This window comes from Siphateles boraxobius, unplaced genomic scaffold (assembly GCF_051911475.1).
Source record: "Siphateles boraxobius isolate OS27281-9 unplaced genomic scaffold, OSU_SipBor_1 53, whole genome shotgun sequence".
In the NCBI taxonomy this organism is placed as follows: Eukaryota; Metazoa; Chordata; class Actinopteri; order Cypriniformes; family Leuciscidae; genus Siphateles; species Siphateles boraxobius.
Window position 1 is genome coordinate 177,501 of NW_027509175.1, and position 14,511 is coordinate 192,011.

At 36.2% G+C, this 14,511-nt stretch overlaps 1 protein-coding gene and 1 non-coding gene across 2 annotated transcripts in view; one reads left to right on the forward strand and one right to left on the reverse strand.

Moving 5' to 3' along the window:
- klf3 (Kruppel like factor 3 (basic)) overlaps positions 1 to 13,052 on the forward strand; it is a 14,528-nt gene extending 1,476 nt beyond the window's left edge. The window contains exons 2-7 of the mRNA XM_077205017.1: positions 6,368 to 6,419; positions 7,327 to 7,704; positions 8,532 to 8,691; positions 8,845 to 8,989; positions 10,243 to 10,391; positions 10,782 to 13,052. Coding sequence (XP_077061132.1) covers positions 6,387 to 6,419; positions 7,327 to 7,704; positions 8,532 to 8,691; positions 8,845 to 8,989; positions 10,243 to 10,391; positions 10,782 to 10,963 — 1,047 coding nt within the window. The 5' untranslated portion in view covers positions 6,368 to 6,386 and the 3' untranslated portion in view covers positions 10,964 to 13,052. The remainder of the gene's footprint in view (positions 1 to 6,367; positions 6,420 to 7,326; positions 7,705 to 8,531; positions 8,692 to 8,844; positions 8,990 to 10,242; positions 10,392 to 10,781) is intronic.
- Positions 13,053 to 14,030: 978 nt separating this feature from the next.
- trnap-agg (transfer RNA proline (anticodon AGG)) lies at positions 14,031 to 14,102 on the reverse strand. Its single transcript has one exon. It is a non-coding gene; the product is annotated as a tRNA-Pro (tRNA).
- Positions 14,103 to 14,511: the final 409 nt, after the last annotated feature.

A 14,511-nucleotide genomic window follows, 5' to 3' on the forward strand; every position in this document is an offset into this window, starting at 1 on the left:
ACACAATTTACAGTCACACAGTCCATTTATGATCAGTGCTAGAGCGGTTTGCAAATGTAATATTCAGGCAAATTAAATGCACTGTACAGCCATAGCAACTTGTGTGCAGGATCATGTTGATGTGCGACTTTGGCTCAGTTGCATTTTTTAACTAAACATTTAATTTGTCACATTTCTATGTTAGGAAGTGAAGATAATTTCTCTGCGACTCCTTAGGCCTATAATAAGTTTGAATATTAACAATAACAGTACTGCATTAATACTTGTCAGGTCTTCAGGTTATGTACATTCAAACAGTTAGAAATGTCATGACACCTTGATTAATATGTTTTATTAGACCTCTATATATATTTTTGAATATGCATTCAATTCATTTGGCAAGATTTCTGTTGAATATACATTCACAGGCAAAATATGCCTTAATGTGGTACCATCCAACTTTTTATTCAAGTCAAAAAAAAAATTTACCATGGCTTCAAGCCCCATTCTGGCTTATGCAGTAATTTATTTGTGTTTTGATCAGCTTGGGCTATATTTAGAGAGTGTGTGTGTGTGTATGTTCAGCTATTCATAATAGGCCACCTGCATCCACAATTTGGACTGTATGAAGATTAGGTGCACTGTATGTGCATGGTTGACATAGCATTTTAGGTGTAAAAATCAAATACAATAAAACTCTTAGTCCAAGTCCCATGGTCAGCTGTATTCTGAGCTTTGTTTCAAGGCTGAGGTTTGCGTCAGACATTCCATCTGGCATATGGAGCCTCTTTTCCTGTTTTCAGCATTTGAGGGGAGGCTGGCTAGGGGGAGTGAACACACACACACACACACACACACACACACACACACACACACACACACACACACACACACACACACACACACACACACACACACACACACACACACACACACACACACACACACACACAGACTGGGCCCTCCACCCACTTACACGACTCATTCCTTAGATCAATACTCTGATGTTATCGCAATACACACAAACAATCCACTACAAAAGAGGATCATTTTCAGAGCCGCATTCCATTGTTAAAATGCTCTCTCTCTCTCTCTCTCTCTCTCTCTCTCTCTCTCTCTCTCTCTCTCTCTCTCTCTCTCTCTCTCTATCTATCTATCTATCTATCTATCTATCTCTCTCTCTCTCTCTCTCTCTCTCTCTCTCTCTCTCTCTCTCTCTCTTTCGCTATGTCTCTCTTTCTCTTTAGTTTGAGAAAAGGCAAGAAAGGAAAATATGGCCCCCATGTAGCAGAGCTCCTCTATGTGTTAATCTCACTATGGAAACAATAACAGACACATTGTGGCCTTCTTGCTAAATTTGGTCTTCGGTCTAATCTTTTAGTCAGATACAAGCCTGCCCTATAAAGTTTTCCACATTGGGATCTCTAGAAAAAAAAGGTTCTAAGAATGTTTTGCTCACATTTCCATTAAGTTATAAAAACATTATTTTTGAATGTTCTTTAAATTCCAGTTTTTTCAGAAACCTTTGTTATTAGCAACACCGTTGGCCGTTAAGTGAACTGCAACTTACAAGAGACTGAAGCGCCAACCTTTAACCCACAGAAAAAAATCACCCCTAGCAACAATTTAAAAGTAGCCCAGTTACGCGGGAAAACTTACAAGAGTTAGTTGCCAAGTGTTGGCACTTGGCAAGTGGTCTTGGCAACACTAGAAGAGAGGCTCTCGGGAGCTTGCGTGAACATCACATCCTTTTGATTTTCCCGGCAAAAGCGTCCTGAGTCCTACACATAAAAATCAGTTTAATAGACAACCTAGGAAGTTGGGGAAGGTCTCGCTTTTTAAGTTGCATTTAAAGCTGTTCACTGGCAATAAAAAATCTATTAATACATGAAAATTCGTACATATAGCCCCTTTAAAGACCAGATAACTTTGAGAGAGGGTTCTGTAAATGTTACTGGAGGAAGGTTTGTTCATAACTTTGAGAGAACCTTGCGAGAACGTCCAAAAGTTCTGAGAACATTCCCTGTTAGCGGGGCAAGGATTTCTCAGACACCTGGCAGAAAAAGATATCTGTTATCTGAGAGCGGTGGTTATTGACGGGTTGTGTGCATTGAACCAGTGATGTTTAGTTTGGTTTTGGGTTTTACTTGGGCTTGCTATTAGATTCTGCACTTTGTAATTTTGGTTTTCGTATTTTCTCCATGTCAGCAAGCTGGACCATTCCTCACCACTAGGAAACTGCATTAGAGCGTAACACTGCCGTTTTTGTGGTTTTGAGTGTGTGTGTGCCTTAATGGATTTGCCTACTTCGCTGGTCTGCAATGTTGAGTGAAGAGCGTGTGTGATTTATAAAGTATCACACATGGTAGATTTGACAGAGAGAGTCGAACAGTCATGAGTCAACTACTCATTCACACCGCCTGAGGTCAAGAAAAAGAATTAATAGTCACATTAAACTCTAAAAAGACTGGAAATGTGAAGTTAAAGCGATAATGTGATATGACAGAGCAGGGGTTTTAAGAGAGAGGGTAGAAACAGATTGAGTAATTAACTTACAAAGACTATAATTATAGTCAAATTAAGTATTTAGTATTTAAACAATTTAATTTAATAGGTTGAAGAGAATGATAATTATTGGTATTTGATGTATTATGAAGTCTTGCGCAAGTTGGCACACCGTAGTAACTGCATCTATTGGGGCGTGTACCGACCTCTGCGTTTTATGAGACTGTTAAGTTTAATTGCCGGTTGTGTGAGTTTATCTGTGTGTGTGTATGCAAGTATGTGTTTTGTTGTTAGCAGCAGGTTCACTTAAACTCTGCCAAGCCTGGAGGACAGTTGTGATTGTGAACAGCTCTCTCTCTACCTCACTTTATCATTGCCTTATAAAGAACTTCTTCACCCCTTTGAGAAAAACACAACAAAATCCATATAGAAATCGTCATACATAAAAACTGTCCCAGTTCAACTACGCCTCTCTTATTTGGAAAAGGACTGTTTGTTTGACTAAGGTTTCCTAAGAATGAGATTAGCCGGCTTTGATGCTTCTGCAGACAGGTTGAAAAGAAAAGCAGTGTTTGATTAGTGTACAATATCGTTTCAAAGTTTGGGTTCAATAAGATGCCCTTTTTTAAAGGAAATTAATATTTTTTTCATTGCATTGAATGAAATCGAGAGTCGATTTTTTTTTTTTACAAAAAAAAAATATTTCCAATAAATGCTGTTCTTTTTTAATGTTCTTTTCATCAAATAATGCTGAAAAAAATATCTCACAGTTTCCACAAAAATATTAACTGTTTTCAACATTGATAATAATAAGAAATCTTTCTTGAGCAGCAAATCATCATATTAGACTGATTTCTTCAGGATCACGTGACACTGAAGACTGGAGTAATGATGCTGAAAATTCAGCTTTCCCATCATGGGAATAAATTACATTTGAAAATAAATGAATATAGAAAACCGTTATTTTAAATTGTAATAATATTTTCAGAATTTTACTGTTTTTATGGTTTTGGTCAAATAAATGCACCCTTGATGAGCATAAAAGACTTCTTTCAAAAACTCTAACAAATCTTACTGTACTTGACTAACAGATCCAACCCTTATTTTCATCAAATTCCTAAACATTGTTCAGCTCATGCAGTTTTATAAATGTGAGGTTAGGTCAACAAATTATTTTGGCAAAACCTATGTAACTTTAGTTTTCCCCCCATCGATCCATCCATCCATTTTTCAAACCGTTTGTCCTGTGTAGGGTCGCGGGTATATACGTGACGTTCTATGGGGTCACATACAGTATCTGGAATTACAAACGAAATATGAGAGGACTGTAATGCTTTTTTGTCTTTTTTGCAGCTTGGTAGCATCTGTCCCCATTCACTTTCATTGTATGGAAAAGAACAGCCTGTACATTGTTCTACTGTGTCTAATGGAAGAAAGAAAGCCATACAGGCTTAACATGAGAGTGAATCAATTATGGGAGAACTTTCATTATTGGCTGACCTATTCATTTAAAACACTACAGTGTCTAGTTACAAAATCGTCCTCTTAGTAAAGTATTCAAACTGATGTCTTGAATAGCATTTAAGTTTAACTTTAATCTGTTGTGTCCTGTCTTTTGTCTTGGTATCGCTTTAGCTATATACTGTTGATTTGAGGTTTGGATGAGTATGTCTGTATTTGTGTGTACTGTATGTTCTAGTATTTTGTTTTTTTAACCTACTACACCTGACCCTGGGGTGCTTCCCAAGCCTGTGTACGTGTGTGAGCGCCACTGTCTCTAGCAATAGTAGTCCTGTTTACAGGTATATGTTTGTCTGAAATCTCAGAAAGACTGAATTTTGCTGGGAGTGTATCTGAACTCAGTAGACCTAGTACAAATTGTTCTGCGTGTGTGTGCATGCATGTGTGTTACCAGCACCACCCTGGGTTAATGATTGTAAAAAGAGACTTTACATTCACCCCTCTCTCTCTCTCTCTCTCTCTCTCTCTCTCTCTCTCTCTCTCTCTCTCTCTCTCTCTCTCTCTCTCTCTCTCTCTCTCTCTCTCTCTCTCTCTCTCTCTCTCTCTCAGACTTTGGACTGTAAAAGCACTCACATATAATTAAGTCAGTCTCACGGCTCACTGATGAAGTGTCCCACATCCCGTTTCTGCCTTACTGAGTCCATGATCTCCACTGAATTGAATTCTAATGAAAACAAGTCCTGTGGTTCATTTTACTTTAACTTTTGGAAATAGAATTGGTAGCCAGTACCTACGATGTAGACCTGTAGACTTAGGCACCTGCATTTTGTGTCCGTCTTTGTGCGCTCAGACAAAACACACAGAAAGTTCAGCTAAACATATTTGTCTCTTTTGTGTTCACAAGAACTCATGCTCATATGTAAGATGTGATGTGCTAGTGCTGCTGTAGACCTTTCATCTCTTTCCTTTGTGCATTGTAGACTTAGGGAGGTCTACAATGGATTTTTTTTAATTAGCTGTATTTTTCTTCTACTATGAGCACTTTTGACCCTGTGGACTTTCACAAAAATAAACTTTCTTAAAATACACTTTTCACACTCTCACTAGTTCATTTAATTTCAGCTTACAACATCAAATCAGGCAGGCATCACATCATTTTTTTTAATCTTTTCCAAACATTCTCAACACATGTATCTTGTTTAATAGCATTCTATGGTGGAAATCTTTTGTCTTGCTACGATTAATTGAAGAGATTGCTTTATCTTTTTTCATGTCTCATATTTCATTTCAACCATGCTTTGAATACACTAACTGCAGATTGTGGTGGAAATTATGAACTGAGAGACAGTAATATATTGTGTGAAATTGTTTATTTTATCTGATTCATTTGTAAAATTGATATATTTTCACAAATTATAGTAATATTAATATTTAACATTTTGATCAAGTTATCGTAGTTTACAATTAAGTAATTGATATTTTATGTATGTGAGTTATTTATTTATTTATATACACTACACGTTCAAATGTTTGGGGTCAGTAAGATTTTTCCGGGAGTGAAAGGGTGTATTAAAAGTGACAGTAAAGATATTTATAATGTCCTAAAAAAATCTATTTTAAATAAATGCAAATAGGCTAAATGTCTGAAGGATCATTCATGTGACACTATGTAATGTCTGCTGAAAATTCACCTTTGCCATCACAGGTATGAATTACATTTTAAAATATATTAAAATAAAAAACAGTGATGTTAAATTGTAATAATATTTCCCCAAATTACTGTTTTTACTGTATCTTTTGATCAAATAAAAGCAGCTTTATTGAGCATAAGAGATTTCTTCCAAACACATGAACATCTTACTGACCCAGTACTTCAACAGTAGTATATATTTACAGTTTATTATTAATATCTTTATGATGAATGATCATATTTCAAGACTGAGAATCTGGGTCTGATACATTATTATCTCAATAAAATACCTAAGGACATAATAAAAAACAAAGCTTCCAAGACAGTTTTAATGCAAACCTTATGTAACACAAAGAGGAAAAGTTATTTATTAGTTCATTCAAAACAAAGACCTTGAAGTTGAAGAAACACCCTAAGATGTGGTAAGATCAGGGAAAGAATCATTATCTAAGGATGAAATAGTAGCATTTAGTGGCAATTCTATGATGTGGCCCCTCTGTTCCCCAAGACCATACTGGGTAACTGGGTCAGGTGGAAAAAGCTTTCTTACAGTGTTGCAATCTGATGTACAACCACACACAAACAGTGTTCATTGCCTTGGGCATTTTAACTTCCCCTGTACTTTAAGTGATTAGTGTTTCAGCACTTCTCTCATGCTTCTCTGCTTCCGTGTGTTTGGAATAAAGAATGCCACTAACTGATAAACTACTGTTTGTTTTCTGTATTTCCCAGAATTCCAGTGGCAGCAGCCATGCTCATGTGTGACTCAATAAATACAGACATGGTGAGTGCAGTTGTTAGGGTAAATATCCGTAAATAAATGAGTTGTAAAGAAATGGTTGGTATCGTACAAATCATTTCTCAAAAGTTTTGTAGAGGTCTCTTCTACAGTGTTAAAAAGGAACATACTGGAGTATGTTTGACAAGAAAACTACTTGAGAACTTTCCCAAAATTTCACGTTTAATTCAAAGTGTTAATTGCAGATGCTTTGTAATTATTTCTAAAATGTACTTATTTCTGAGTGACACTTGTTTCTACAGAAACCAATTTTTTTGTGTGTATTAGCCAAAAGAAGTTTTTTTTTTTTTACTGATCTGAAACGTTTCTTCACTTCCTAATGCTTGTCTAGTTCTTTGCATCCGGTTTACGTGATTTTAAAGAAAACAATGCTTCACTTTTTCCGTTTCCAATAACAAACCTGCCTTACCAACTAACACACAATGGGCTGCCTGGCACATGGCCATCTGAACATATCGGAGTGTTTGTTCAAGTGCCGAATCCCAATGCAATCTTTGAATTCTGAGTAATAGCACAAGACTCATTTATAGAGACTAATAAGAATATTGTTGAATTGCATGAGTATATTGTTTTAAGATATTTTTCAAAATGTATCTTGTTAAAAGTCATCTCGTACTTGCTTGCTTTCTCATTTTCTCTCTTTTTCTCTAACTGCAAATGGACATGCATTCCTTTCTTATTAGGTTTGGAGTTTATATGGGGTGGGAAGTTGAATTTGGCTCATACTCAGTCATTCAATTTAGTCTTTTTTGTCAGTTTATAGTCCCCAGACTCAACTGCTGCTCAGCACAGCTGCTTTTTATGAGTGCTTGTGTAATTATGTACATGTGAATGTGTAAATATGCTAGCAAGTTCACCGCGTGTTGAAAGTCTCTTTCTCTTTCTCTCGCAGTCATTATACCAGATTAAACCACCATCTGAGGCATTTGGAGTCGTATCACCCGCAGCCCAGATGTACCATCATCACTTCCATTACCCCAGTTATCAGCACTACACCTACGCGAGCCCCCCTCACACGCACCCTCAATCCCAGGACGTCCATCACTCCCAGAACGAACCTGTCGACTTGACCGTCAGCAAAAGATCCTCCGTTTCGTCGCCTTCCTCATCTCTGGCATCGTCATCACCTAGAGCCACTCCTCCATCCTTTTATGAGCGCGCCAGTCCAGTCTCGCATCCTCTCCTCAGCTCCGGCTCTGTAACTGGAAGCACTTCCGGGTCATCTCAGACAAGCCAGCTGTCTCCACCACTGGCCCTTTCCATGCCTGCGGTAAGAATAGGGGTGATGCTTAACCGTTGGTGCCATGGTGCTGAATGAAAACCGTATTCACATGCCATGGTATTTACATGATAATACAACATGTATAAAACATGGTTTTACCATACATGTAAATAATCTATAAATGTCTAATTTTAATAACTAGTTCAAACTAGTTTAAAATACAATTCATACATACATTTACTTGAATACACATCTTCTAAGCATGTCCTTAATCTCTGATTTAAAATAGATGTTATTATTATTATTTAATATCTTAACAAAACTGCTTCACTGCTTATTATACACCAAATAAAGGTTTTGTGGTGTGACTATGTAGAAAAACATGCATACAAATACATTTATTTATGTTTTTTGTCTCTTATTCTCACCGAGGCTGAACAATTAATTAATAATGGTTTTCTATTTTAATATATTTTAAAATGCAATTCATTCCTGATGGCAAAGCTGAATTTTCAGCATCATCAGTGTCACATGATCCTTCAGAAATCAATCTAATATGCTGATTTGGTGCTTAAGAAACATTTCTTATTAATTTCAATGTTGAAAACAGTTGTGCTGCTTAATATTTTTGTCGAAACTGGTACATTGTTTCAGGTTTTGAAGAGTTTAATGCATCCTTGCTAAAAAAACAACAACTTTTGAACAATATTGTAGAGAGGACCCCTGTAATGCACTGACCCATGTATTAACAATTAATGAAGGCATATCATCAACTATGAAATAGTCTTTGTGGCTTATTGTCTAAAACTTACAGACTCATATATCTATATTTATATTAGTCATATATTTATCCATCTGGGTTTTCTGGTTTACAGGTGACGCAGGTCTTGACACCCATTGTATCGAGTCCTGGCTTTATTCCAGTAATTCCAATGCTGCAGTCATTATCTGTGCTGTACCCCTCCTCCCTACACCTGCCTCCCTCCATCATGATTTCACCCATCACACCTGAGGATCCTGCTCACCACAAACAGTGTAAGGGGATGACATACAGTATCACACACAGTCATAATCACATTTGATTCTTAAACAAACAATCGTGAGTTTTAAAGGGTGACAGTTGTATTAATATAGCCTTACATCTTTTTTGTGTGTTTGATTGATTTCTCTCTTGTGTCTTGTCTTCAGTCCATATAATGAAGTCAGATAATCCCCCAAACAAACATGAGCTCCTCAAGCCAATCAAATCTGAGCCCCACTCTGAACACGCTCAGGATCCCCGCAGCCAGGAAATAACATCATCCGTCATTACTGTCCCACCAAGTTATAATGAGTGAGTGCTGAGTCCTCAAACACTATTATCTATCTATCTATCTATCTATCTATCTATCTATCTATCTATCTATCTATCTATCTATCTATCTATCTATCTATCTATCTATCTATCTATCTATCTATCTATCTATCTATCTATCTGTACCTTCTCTGCATTAAAATACAGGAAGAAACTGCATGACCTTTTAAAAAGTGGGATCTCATTTATAGTGGGTTTGGCCTACAATTCTCTTTCAATCCTGAAAGTATGTGTGTTTCTACATCTCATATTTCTTGCTGTGGGTCTGATAAAATCCCCCAGCATGCACTTCAGACAGTGTGTCTCCAAGTATTCTTCAAACCCTCATGGGGTGGGAACGTATCTGTATGTGGGCGTGTACAACTGCATGCTTTAGAGTTGTGTAGACAGTTTTTTTTTTCATTATTATTTTGTGTGTATTACTGCACTTTTAGGGTGGGTGTGTATGTGTGATGTCTTTTAATGGGTGTGGTGTTATCATCAGTTATGGACACATACTGTGTGACCAAAAGAAAAATAAGTGGTGAAGTAAAGAAAATGGAGCAATGTTTAGGAGGAAGGGTGGAGAGAGCACTTGATGGAGAGAGGAAGGGAGGAGTAAGGTGGAGTGATAATTTTATATTGGGTACGGAGCCAAAAAACAACTAATTTTAGGAACAAATGTCAGTAAGTGGGAGAATAAGTGGCATACTGTAGCTGAACCCGTCAGGCAGACTAAGGTGTATGGAGAGACGAGAGAGAGAAGCAGGATGTATTTAATTACAGGGCGTATTTAGGCAGAGCTTACAGTAAGAGGTATTTCTGTTAAGTGAATGCATGGAAACTGGTTTATTGTCTTCCAGTCGGAAATTGTAAGTCCAGTCACAGCCTTTCCTTAACAAGTTGCACAACATGTCTGTAGCACAAATGGTTCAGAACGAGTTACGTGCTTAAGTCCCTTGTGGTTAAGGCCTAAGTGTGAGCAGTAGTGATGAGTCTTGCTTCAGGAAGCCATGCACTACTAAAAAAAATCACGAAGGAAGCACATAACAGCACCAAAAATCATATACTGTAATTAAACAAAATCTAATGTAGAGCTAAGGTCATCAATACATACAATACTCAATGCTTTGAGGTTGACTGAATGTTATGGCTCTGACCCCTGGTTAAATAACCCCTGGTGGTTAAAGAAAGAGCTGCACTCCAAACAAAGACCATTCATAAATACATTCTTCTTTTTTTGTTTTTAACAGGGTGAACACACACTCTGTGATTGTACGTCGAAAGGTAGAATCTCCAGATCCATCGAAGAAGCGTCGAATTCATCGCTGTGACTTCAATGGCTGCAATAAAGTTTATACCAAAAGCTCCCACCTGAAAGCTCATAGACGCACACATACAGGTAAATATATATGCACATCTATCTATCCATCCATCCATCTAATGTTTGAATTAAACTTTTTTTATTATTATTTATTACACTTGTTTATACTCATCTATTCAAGGTGCAAAAAAATCTTATTTAGACTTAATGGTTAAAACTCTAAACATTTTTTGAATCTTTATGTAGAAAATGGTATCCATATTTCTCATAAATGCATGAAACCAAAACACTTGCAAAGACTTACACATGTATTTTTTAACCACCAATTTTTTTTCAAATAATCTTAGAGGTTATTATTGACCCATATACAGATAAAAATACTCATTTACTCTTGCACTGATACTATTCATACGGATGAATAAATGCTCTTCTAAACTATCTTTCCCATCTCTTTGTGTGACCGTTTAGGAGAGAAGCCCTATAAGTGCATGTGGGAAGGCTGTACGTGGAAGTTCGCCCGCTCTGATGAGCTGACCCGTCACTTTCGGAAGCACACGGGAGTAAAGCCATTCCAGTGCCCTGACTGTGATCGCACCTTCTCTCGCTCCGATCACCTCGCTCTGCACAAGAAGCGTCACCTGCTGGTGTAAGCTCAGTACTGCAGCGCGTGGACGGAGCAGAACTCGCACCTTCTTTTAAGCCGTTGCTCAACAGGAGTTTCATCTTCATCTTCCCTGTCCAGGAAACGATGCGCATAGGCAGAAAGAGTGGGACTGATGGATTATACCATGCTAGCTCTTACTAAGGGAAAATAATTATTGTCCAAGTGGATTTTGTCAGCGTTACTATGGATATTATGGAGAAATGCTGATAGTGCTGTGGATGTTACCCTTATCTATACCAAATCGAATGGCATTTAAATTCAAAGAAATAGGCACCTTTAAGTCTTTTTCTTGATACCAAGCACTCTCTCTCTCCCTAATCTCTTTATACACGTCTCTTTCTCGTTTTGTTTTGCCCTCTGCAGGTCAGAGGGCCCATTGTGCCAGTTACAGCACTACACAAACAAGCAAATGCACATGCAGTATGTCAGTAGCCAGTCACACACACAACTCAGACAAATTCACACCGTCTCACTTATAATGTTGTTTTAGGTTGCAACTCGGGTCAAACCTGCACAATGTGAATTTTTCTCTTTTTTTACATTTTTTTTTATTATATTTCTTGGTAAATGAATGTGTATACGTAGATCCTGTACATGTATTCAGCATGTGTGTTTCATGTGTCAGTGTAAGGACCAACGCTGATTGGCCATTTGATTGGGTCGGTCAGTCATTAAACTTTGACTCTTAAGAGTTAAGTTTTGACAAAGAAATAGTTTTTGGTCCCAAAAGTAGCTTCCGAGCACCTGACCTATTACTAACCTAGTAAAACAGTGACATGTTTTATTAATTGTAATCATGAATTAATACTGTAGTTTATTACCGTAAGTACTATGTACTGTGTAAGTTCTTGCAACATGCACAATTTACGATTTAGTAATGAAATTATAGTAATATTTTACCCCACATGCATTCTAAAAATACAGGTAATTATGTTTGAGAGTGTCAAAATAGTGACTTAAACACGAATAGGCTCGCTTGATCCTCCAACACATAGGCTACATATTAGTTGCAAGGACTTATAGAATGCTTCAGTTTGCTTAATCTCACCGTTATTCATATTTGAATAATTTCTGTAATCATAAAAATATTCATATAATCCTAAATATTTTGTTGCGTCTTATGTTTTTATCAAATCCAGTGTCTGAGGCTCAAAAGGGTAAAATCTTTATTTCACTGAGGGGTGTTTAGGTGGAGAAGTTCGATAAATGTGAACCATTCAATAAAGGGCATTATTTTATTAGAGTGAGTTCATCTAGGTTATGGGTGAAATTGTGTTACTGCTAAATTTTGTTTGTGAGAGATATGTTTAACGCGTGAGACATGGATACATGCAGGGATGAGCGTAGCCTACTCTTGTTTTTCTGTTTGTAGGTTTTGCGAATCATTTTTACGTGAACAAATGTTTGTAAGGGGCAATGTGTAAACCGAAACAGTGCACTTTAAAAATAGATTTGAAATGGCAAATATCTATAAATGGGGGGTTATGAATAGCTTGAAGCTTTGGGCTACATCTCCGTGTTTTTCTCTTTCTTATAGTAGTTTAACAGTTTGTAATAGACCAGTTTTCTGATTTCTTTTATCAACTGGAAGGACATTTGTGACATTTTGAAGGAGGAAAAGAACAAGGGGGCACTTACATAAGAAAGGGAAAAGTCCTTCATGAGACGAAAGAAAGAATTACAGAGAAAAAGGATGAAGCGTTTGTTTTTCGGTCTAATATAAACCTTATTAATATACACTATACAGAAATTAACTAATCAGATAGGATAATGGAAATATTAATATATATAGTCTATATTTTTAAAGCAATAATATGACTGAATGGGCAATTTATAGAAAGCATGATTATGATATATTTTTAATCCAAAACAAATATTATACATTTTTATAAAGATGTGAATCTTCTGTCATTTTTAATTTACTTATATTTTTCACAGTTCAAGGGTAATATTATGCTGTGTCATTATATCAAACTGTGAATTTAAATACAAATTGTTCAGACAGTTTTTTTGTATTATGTAGATTTAAATATGTATCATTCAATAAACTTTTTATGGTGAATATTTTGTATAAATGTGTTGTCATTGTGTTTGATTTAAGGGGTGTAGCCATCATTTCAGAAATGAGGCGGACAGAAATGTCAGGTCTAATACCAGCGTTTATCTGACCTTTGTCAAATTTACAGATTTTAAAAAAATATCCCAACACTTGATTTTGATTTGATAAGATATCAAAGACACTACCAAACATTAACCACTAATATCTATAATATTTCCCCCTATATTTTATGAGAATTTTATGATTGATTTATGAACTACAAACACTTGTGCATTAAGTCCTCATGTATTTTATACAATAAAAAAATAAAAAAACTATCACAGAATAAGGCAGATAATATACAGTGAAACATTACAATTGTTAAATGTTTTTCAAAGAAGTCTCTTCTGCTCAGCAAGGCTACTTTTATTCAATAAAAAGCAGCAAAAACAGTAATATTGTGAAATGTATTACAATTTAAAATGTCCATTTTCTGTGTGAATATATTGTCAAATTTAATCGATTTACTCCTGTTTATATTTATATTACTCCAGTCTTCTGTGTCACATGATCCTTCAGAAATCATTCTAAAATCCTGATTTGCCGTTCAAGAAACATTTATTATTATTATCTATGTCGAAAACAGTTGTGCTGCTTCATATTTTTGTGGAAACCATGATACCGTTCAAACGTGTGGTACAATTAAAAAAAAAGAGAGAGAAATTAACACTTTTATACATCAAGCATGCATTACATTGATCAAAGTGACTGGAGACATTTTTAATGTTACACAAGATTTCTATTTACAGTAATAAGTTATTGAATACATTTAATAAATAAATGTAATATGCACAAAAATGCTGCAAATAAACGATCAAATATTGATGTTTTGAACATGATTTCAGAAGAAATGCAGCCTTGGAGGAATCATTAAACTGCATGCATGCATATTTTTGTATAGAAACTATATCGTGTAACCTTATAATTTCTTACCTGTTGCATATGTCAAAAGGGAGGGCTCGTCCGGGATTTGAACCCAGGACCTCTCGCACCCTAAGCGAGAATCATACCCCTAGACCAACGAGCCGAGCCGAGCCGATCCACATGTGACAATTCACAAAACTTTAAGGTAGAACGCAAATGCACTCAATATTTTATCATTATAAACAGATTTACAGTGACTTATGTATTTTCTTAGTGATAGGAACATTTATTTTTCTATTTTTCTAATGATTCAGTTATATCCATAGACTGTAAAAAGGTTATATCTCATTACTTCACATTTCCAGTTTTCCCATTTACAAAACCAACTCTGAAACGCATCGCCATCTTAAAAGCCTAGATAAAAACGGATTAATACCTCACTCTGTCAGTCCCAAACAGGAGTTAGTACTACACAACATTTCACTACAATGTTTACGCAATATGTGATAGTTTGTCTCTAATCTATTTCCCTATTTACAGAGTGCCAAAAGTTCAGGTGACGTCACCGGCAA